The sequence below is a fragment of the Drosophila ananassae genome, chromosome 3L, assembly GCF_017639315.1.
Source record: "Drosophila ananassae strain 14024-0371.13 chromosome 3L, ASM1763931v2, whole genome shotgun sequence".
Classification (NCBI taxonomy): domain Eukaryota; kingdom Metazoa; phylum Arthropoda; class Insecta; order Diptera; family Drosophilidae; genus Drosophila; species Drosophila ananassae.
In genome coordinates, this window is record NC_057929.1 from 617,881 (window position 1) to 626,422 (window position 8,542).

General features: G+C 45.3%; 1 protein-coding gene across 2 annotated transcripts; it reads right to left on the minus strand.

The window, feature by feature from the left end:
• Positions 1–464: 464 nt before the first annotated feature.
• On the minus strand, positions 465–7,488 carry LOC6495294 (serine protease inhibitor 42Dd). 2 transcript variants are annotated; one of them, XM_032450577.1, is made up of 5 exons: positions 7,420–7,488; positions 6,417–7,324; positions 5,847–5,866; positions 809–933; positions 465–757 (listed from the first exon to the last, which is right to left on the minus strand). In XM_032450577.1, the coding sequence occupies exons 1-5, from the start codon at positions 7,433–7,435 to the stop codon at positions 633–635; spliced, it is 1,194 nt and encodes a 397-aa protein (XP_032306468.1). In that variant the 5' UTR covers positions 7,436–7,488; the 3' UTR covers positions 465–632. The 2 variants fall into 2 exon arrangements, 1 of the variants encoding a protein (XP_032306468.1); XR_006507311.1 differs by lacking the exon at positions 5,847–5,866 and having other exon boundaries at positions 617–757; positions 809–967.
• Between the last annotated feature and the right edge of the window lie 1,054 nt (positions 7,489–8,542).

An 8,542-nucleotide genomic window follows, 5' to 3' on the forward strand; every position in this document is an offset into this window, starting at 1 on the left:
AACAAGTTGGCTTCCCTGGCCGGGCATTGGTAAGTAAGAAACCCGGCGATGCTCGTTTGTTGCTGCTTTTTCATACTCTCACGGGGAGCATTGTTACTTCCTTCGGAAGTGTCTTCTGGATGCTTTTTGCAAGCTTGATGTAAAGGATTTTAAAGGACTTTTTCAAAGGATTCTTCTTAAGCTTGTTTTAAGGTCCTATGGATTTAATTTCCCATTTTTTTTTTAAGGGCCATATAATATGCATTTTTCGTCCTAAGAGCATTCGAAAGTTTGATTATTTAACCAAATAAATTTTTGTTTCTTGTTACTTTTCATTTGGTTTCCCGGCCACCATTTCTTTGTTCTCTTTTGACCCCCTCTGACCCCCTTTTTTTGCAACTCTCCTATCTGCAAAAATTTCGCAATGATCTGTCCGGCCAGCCAGCCATTTTGCCATTTGTTTTGAAACCAAAAGACTCTTTCCCTCTGGTTTGCCTGTGCCGGCTGTTATGTTCTTTTTTTTGTATTTTTTGGGCATTGTGTACATTTGTTTGGCAATAATTTGATGTTCATTGGGATATTGCCTTCTGCTGCCACGATTGCCTCTGGGCCATCACCATAAAAGAATTTCACTTCGAACACCGCCCCTCCAATTAAGGCTTCATGAAATGGCCCACCAAGTACACGGCCTTGAAGTTGCGAATCGCAAAGACAAATGGTCGATCGGCTCTGAAGATTTTACGATCAGGATTGTTTTTCGTCTTATGGATGTGGGTATCTAAAACAGATATTATTAGCCAAGTAAATAAATATAAGGATAACATGTTACCTGGTTCCGGCGCTGTTTCACAGCCAGCTTCATTGACTAGTAGATACAATTTGTGCCTTGCCTCTGAGATACTTTGAGGCTTCCTGTTGGCGAACAAGTTACTCAAATCCGCTTGGCTTGATGAATGATCCCCAACCGGCAAGACGAATGAGTAGTGGACTGTAGAGTAATATGTTCTTGTCAGTTTCGCTGTCTAATTGGTACTAAGAAAATTTACATTTGTGGAACTTAACGATAGGTGTGTGTGTGTGCATACAAATTGTGGATTCTAAAGCTAGTAGGTATAGAAAATATAAAGATGACAATATAGGTGACTTATAAACTATGTATCGATAGTCCATTCCTAAACATCCCGGGCCACCCTGAAACACGGTTTCTGAACTGAGTAGTTTCGCAATTTTCGTTATTGGCCGGGTTTTGAGCCGGATGATCCGGACTGCTCGAACCTTATTGTCCTTTCCTTGGAAAGTGTCGATCACCTTCGCTAGATGTCATAATGCTGGTGGTGTGTTGGACTCCTTGACGAGCGCAACGCTGCCGATCGAAATGTTAGGGGTTGGCGTGGTCCACTTAGGACGCTGCTGATACTTCGCCTCTGCTGACAACTGCGAATGTTGGATTCGTCCACCTACTCTTAGCAGGTTGTCCTTGTCGATGATTGGTGAGATCTTGACCAATTGAGATTGGTTCCCTAGAGCCTTGTTTGCGCGTAGTAACTGGATCTCCTGTTGAAAACCAGCTTGAGCGTGTTGCAGCCACCGAGTCCTTGCTGCCTTGATCTCATCGAATGTTAGAGAATTCGATGTTTGTTTCGAAGATGGGTGCTTCATGCGATGAATGAAGCGCAAAACGTAAGCAAGTGTGTGTATAAGCTTCAGCCAAGATGAGTTGCGATTGAGAAGCTTATACCATGGGTTGTCCGTCGTGACATTCGTCTGCGCAGCTAGGTAGTTACTTTTGACTTCACCATGTATGCGTTTGTCTGAAAGAGAAGTACTGTGGTGAGTATTGTTCAATTTCACCAAGAATTGATCCTTGTCCCTCAGCCATGAAGGACCCTTCCACCATAATTGGAAGTCAATGAGCTCGGATACTCCCAAGCCACGGGATGCGCAATCCGCTGGGTTCGATTTTGAGTCTACATGCCGCCATGCACGCTTCGGGATGGTTTCGAGGATTTCTGAAGTGCGGTTCCCAACAAACGTCTTGAGTTGGGCTGGTAAATACGATAACCATGACAGGACTATCGTCGAATCACTCCATGCGTAGATCGTTACGTCGTTGTTCATTAGTCCAGCTTTTATGGATTGCAGAAGTTGACTCAATAGAAGTGCGCCACATAGTTCCAGGCGCGGCAAAGACTGCTGCTTCAAAGGTGCCACTCTGGTTTTTGCAGCAAGTATGGCGACCGAAATGGTTCCATCGTCGTTAACCACTCGGCTGTATACCACCGCTGAGTACGCCTTGGTGGATGCATCTGAAAATCCGTGCAATTCGATTCTCTGTTTGTCGCTTTTAACTAAGCGCGGTATCTGGAGCTTGTGAAGGTTGTCCAGATCAGCTCGCCATTTGAGCCAGTTGTTTGCTAGTTTGCTCGGTAGTTCGTCGTCCCAATTCAAATTCAACAGCCAGAGTTTTTGAAATAGTATTTTGAATTGAACTACGATTGGTGCTAATAGACCGAGAGGGTCGAATATACGTGAGACATCCGACAACACTTGCCTCTTGGTGCAGCGAGGGTCTTTCGATAGGTTTACATTGTACGCCAATGTGTCCTCTCCAGGGTGCCAATGCAGCCCTAGCACTTTGACTGGTGATTGTGAGGAATCCGTGTTATCCTCCGATTTGATGCGTTTGGTATTCGATACCCATTTCCCGAGCTCTAGGTTAGCACAGGACATCAGTTGGACCAGTTCGTCCCTGTTGCGTAGCAGCTCATCCTCACTATTTGCTCCAGTGAGAACGTCGTCGACATAGAAGTCCTCCAACACGATTTTTGCTGCGTTCGGAAACTCGTGCTTATGGTCAGCAGCTAGTTGCTCTAGCACTCTGACTGCTAGAAATGGTGCGCATGATGTTCCATACGTCACCGTGCATAGTTGGAAGTGATTGATAGGATCTGACGGATCCTCTCTCCATACGATTCTTTGATAGTCTCTATGTTTTTCGCTCACCCATATTTGACGGAACATCTTGACTATGTCCGCTGAAAAGACGTATTTGTACATACGGAATCGCAAGCACACAGCAAATAGGTCTCGCTGAATACTCGGTCCGATCGAGAGCGTGTCGTTTAACGCCATGCCTTTGGCGTCTTGATATGATCCGTCGAAAACCACTCTAAGTTTCCGACCCAATACGGGATGATGTGGCAAGTAGAAATTCCTACCCTTGGGAATTTCGCTCGGTGAGATTTCTCGCATATGTCCTAGCTCCTGGTATTCCCTCATGAACTTTACGTAGTCGTTACGTAATTGTTGATTCTGTGCTAAACGTCGTTCAACTGATTTGAACCTCTGCAGCGCTCCTTGAAGTGTATCTGCGAATTGTGTTTCGGATACTTTAAACGGAAGTTCCACGATGTACTTGCCTTCTTTGTCTCGAGTGTGTGTTGCAAGAAAGTGTTTCTCCACCTCCTCGTCTTCAGGTTGAACTTCTGCTTTGCGATGTATGCTTTCCAGTTCCCAGAACCTTCTGAGATAAGCATCGATGTCTATTGTTGTTGTAAGTGCCGTAGCGCTGCATGCGCGTGATGAAAGCAGTGATGTAATTACCCATCCGAAAATTGATGATATAGCAATGAGCTTTCCTTTGTCGTCGTAGATTTTTCTTCCAGTTATAACACTCCAAACGTGTTCGCTGCCCAAAAGAATGTCAATTGAGGCATTCGTGCTAAATTGCGAATCTGCCAATTGCAGATCGTTGAAAACTCGAAGTACAGACGCGTCGATGGTCTGCCTTTCCAATGATGACGTAATCTTTCCAAGCACGTGAGCCTGGACTACCAGCTGATCTTGCGAAATACGGGATTGGATGCTTATAGTGCTGCATCCCCTTGTACTGTCTGCTTTGGTTGATGAAATTCCCGTAACCAGTATGCGTGATGGCGTACGAGCCAAACCAAGTGTTTGTATACAGCGTTCAGATATGTACGACAGTTCTGAACCCGTGTCCAATAGGAGTCGGCATGCAACCAAATCTCCCTTTGCGTTGCGAACGTTGACCATGGCCGTCGGCAAGGTGCTCCTGTTCCATCCAGTTGATTGTTGTGAATTTGCAGTGCCTTGTGCACATACCATTGCTGCAGAACCTTCTGCTTGTGCGATGTGACTCGTAGTCACCGTTGAGATGTGTGCGCTAGGATCCTCCTGATCCTCACCAGTTTGAGAGATTGTTCCAATAGCCTGTTGCGTGCGTTGCAGGTGCAACAGTGAGTGATGCTGACCTTTACATTGTCTGCACTTGAACGTAGATTTGCATTTTCTGACCCCATGACCAGGATTCAGACAATTGTAACATAGAGCGTTTTCCTTGGCAAACGAAAACCTCTGTCCTGCTGACATGTCCAAGAATTGTTGGCATCCATACAGACGATGCTCTGTAGAATGACATTTGCTGCACTTGTTTCCTTCAAGTACAACCAGCGAATGTGTGACCTTCCTTCCCTTGTCACCGATTGAGGCTGTAGTCTTGCCTCCGATTGTTTCACGCTTGCTGAGCTCTAGTTCCTCGCAACGTGCATCCAAAAATTTGAAGAATTCCTCCAGTGTGGGTGAGTCTGTCTCCACACTGCGCTCGATCCACCTGCGTCGAGTATCTGCATCCAGCTTCTCCAGCGTCAAGTAGATGATCCAACAGTCTCGTCCTGTTTCCTCTATGGCATCCAAACCACGCACTATTTCATTGGCGCCGTCTGACACCTTCCGTAATGTTGCTGTATCCGACCTTGTTGTTGTTGGCAGCTTCATAAACTGCTCCAATAGTGAATTCACGATATGCCGTGGACGATTATATCTTTCATTAAGTCGCTCCCACGCAGTGTTGTAAGCTGAATCCGTAATAGCCAAATGTCGTACCAGATTTGCAGCTTCGTCGATCAGAAGAGATTTCAAATGATGAAATTTGTGCGTATTTGTCAAATTCGCCTTGTTGTGAATTGTGCTCTCATATATGTCTTTGAAAGCTGGCCACTCTGAATAATTGCCAGCGAACCGTTTAATTTGAATTTTAGGCAATTCGCTTTGAGCTGATGCCCCTACCATTTGAGCACTACCTGAATTCGCCGCGTAGGCGTCTCCTCCTTCAGGTCTCGACATGTTTGCAGTGGCTCGATTTGCCGCCAACTGCTCGAAGAGTTGTTGTTGTTGTTGTAGCAAACTTATTATTGCGTCGTTGTTTTGCAGCACGCCGCTGCCGTTTTCACTGTTCCCAATTGATGGACTAGGTCTTGTACCTACCATCGCCGAAAGTAATGCATGCGCCCTTAGATATTTTTCCTCGTAGAATATGTTGTCATGCTCCGGATCCACATAGCCATCTACTTCGTCGAGCATAGCTATTTCATCACCAAATCTATTGAAGTCTTTCCATGTTGTGTTGAGATGCTCCAGCCGCGAAGACACCTCTGCCCGTGTGGCGTTCGAATGTTGCGCGTCCTCAGCCCAAGCCAAGCTCCGTGTGATATTGGCCTTGAGTCTGGCGCGCCCTTTTGTCAATGCTTTTAATTGCTCCATGCCGAGAAACAATTACAAATGAGAACCAATGCACAGAAAACTACAAAACAAATCCGGATGCGAAGGACCAAACAATGATCCCCAACCGGCAAGACGAATGAGTAGTGGACTGTAGAGTAATATGTTCTTGTCAGTTTCGCTGTCTAATTGGTACTAAGAAAATTTACATTTGTGGAACTTAACGATAGGTGTGTGTGTGTGCATACAAATTGTGGATTCTAAAGCTAGTAGGTATAGAAAATATAAAGATGACAATATAGGTGACTTATAAACTATGTATCGATAGTCCATTCCTAAACAATGAAAAAACTCTCGAAATTCCCATCTACATACAGGAAATAAATAAATAAAAGCAAGATTATACTGTTATTCGTCGTATGGAAATTGGCCAAGATATAGCCACTGCTGGGGGCCATATTGTGACTTCAAGCAAGGGGATCCTCCAGAACATTAAACAAAAAATTAAAAAAAAATTTTTTTAAATTTTGATGCAGAATGACGGAGAATCGATCTACAAATCGATAAAGGTATTCCGCACAAGAATCGGATGGAAATTGGCCAAAATATGGCCATCGCTGGGGGCCATATTGGGCCTCCATGCATTTTGAAGGGTATCCTCCAGAAAAGTTGACAAAAAATCTAAAAAATATTTTGTTCTCAGATTTGGATGCAGAATGACGGAGAATCGATCTACAAATCGATTAAGGTATTCCGCGCAAGAATGGAAATTGGCCAAGATAAGGCCATCGCTGGGGGCCATGTTGTGCCTCCATGCCTTTTTGGATATTTTTGAAGGGAATCCCACAGAAAAACAAACATTACAAAAACATCAATTACAATATCCTCTGCTAGGATATGGAAATGCAAAGGCTAACCTTCGTTAGTGGAACTTTAAGGTCCATTTCCCCTTCGATCCTAAATTTGGGGAAGGAGACTTCCACGTCCTGCATCTTGCTTCTGGCAGCCACCTCATTCATGTCCAGTTCTCCTAGTTTCTCTTCCATTTCCGCCAGCCCATCGATTTCATTCGGCAGGATTATCATCATGGTTAGATTGGAGTCCTCGAAGGGCAGCTGCAGGATCTGGGCCTTGAGTCGCTTGGACTCGCCGTAGCGAAAGTGTCCAGTTTGTCGCATCATTGGGAGCTCCATTCGCTGGCGAAGATTTATCCAGAAGTCCTCTGGAGAGGTGTTTTCCAACGGGAATGATTTGGCCCACTTGGCCCGGAAGAAAAGGGAATTGACCAGGACGACACTGGTCTTCGGGCTCAAGGAGGACGGCTTGAGCAGATTCTTGACCGTGTAGAAGGTCTGTTTCTCCAGCCATTTGTTGACCTTGTTTACGGCGGCGTCGGGATGCAGCAGATCGACAGCATCGGCCTGGGCATTGAAGAACTCCATAGCGGTTACATTGAAATCGGGGCGCAGGACCTCCTCTTCGCTAACGTACAGACGGGTGACCAGTCGCAGGGCTACTCCCCTCTCGGCACAGGTGCATTCCTTGCTCCAGAACTCGGCATGTTGTTTGGCTATCTCCGTTTTTTTGGCCGCTCCTAGGATCAGGTTGGAGCGCAACTCTTCGGCACTCTTGCCGGCGGCGCCCATAAAGACCAAGGTCATGGCACTGCGGGCGGCTGCCGGGGACACCAGCACATTAACCTGGGGCCCTGGCTCCTCGGTGATGGCCCGGAAAAATTTCCGGGCGAAGACCACTGGGCTGGCGGAGAGCGACGGCGCCGTAGTGCCCCCGGAGGCCATCGGGACCAAGAAGATGGTGAGGAAAACTGGAATGGAATGGGGGGCACAGGCAAATGACAGTGTAGTGTATAAATTTTGATTTTAATCCAAATTTTGTGATAAATTTATTCGTGTAGGTTACCCCATTCGCCTGGCATGTTGCGACCCAACTGGGAAGCGATCTTAAAGCTTACTGATTTGCGATCGATCGTTGGGAATAACAATGGGCTTGGGAAGGTGAGTCAGAAACATGTTTTCGGGTAGTATCTACTACAATTATATAAAGATGAAACTGGTTTCTCTCGGTAATTAATCAGTAATAAGTACCCTTCAAAAGATACACAAGTTCTGATTGCCTTTTGGAGTAACAAAGGAAAATAATAGAAATTTAAATAATAAAATAATTGATTTCCTATTTAATTATAACTATAAACAAATTAATAAACATCTTGATTACTTTTCCGATTTGCCTTTTTGGCAAACATCTAATTGGTTGGATTTATTTTCATTGGTTTTTGAGACTCGTCTCGGAATAAAATTCGATAAGTGATATTAAGTTTGTGGGTTGATTGTTTTGTCTGTGGTGCCCTCGTATTATTGTTATGGAATAGTTGTCGTGGTCGTTGACGCTTTTGTTTTGCTTTTAGCCAGACATGCCAGAGCCCGGCTTTTGTTTTCGTTATTGTTTAGCTCTGTTTGTTTTGCCGGCTCGCATCGCTGCCAATTTTTTTGTTGTGTCTCGACTGGCAAATATTTTCGCAGTTCCAGTCCCCCCGATAGAATTGTGTGGAAATTCGGAAAAGTGGGGGAGCGTAGGGGGCCTGACTTGACTGGGTATTGTATTATTTGCATGCCACGACAGCAAGTCAATAATGTCAATGTATTGGCAGTTGCCTTGGCGGTTCACCAATCAGTCGGCATCTCTCACCCTTCTCCCTCTTTCTGGTAGTCCCTTCTCTTTCTAATGGTCCTTGTTCATCCATTTTGCCCTCCCAAGTGGGTGGTTGGGGCCTGAGAGTGACTTAAATGATGTCTACACATTCCTGGCCGTCAGCGAAAGACGTCTACTTCTTGGCCATCCTCCTCTAGAAGGGAGTGCCTTCTCTTTCCCCTGCACTAGTCCCTTCTCTTTCACTGTTTTTGTCTCACACGGAGACTGCAGTTATGCATTGCTGTGCACAGCAGAGATTTCGCGCTTGATTGCTCTGCTTATGCGCCTGATGCGTTTTGTATTTATATTTGTATATATATTCAATTTCATCTCG

What these genes read in the sequence shown, in the direction of transcription:
- LOC6495294 (XM_032450577.1), bottom strand. An exon ending in ATGGGAATTTCGAGAGTTTT is followed by an intron (nt 934 to 5,846) that starts TTCATTGTTTAG and finishes GGTTGGGGATCA; the next exon opens with TTCATCAAGCCAAGCGGATT. An exon ending in TGAAACAGCGCCGGAACCAG is followed by an intron (nt 758 to 808) that starts GTAACATGTTAT and finishes TATCTGTTTTAG; the next exon opens with ATACCCACATCCATAAGACG.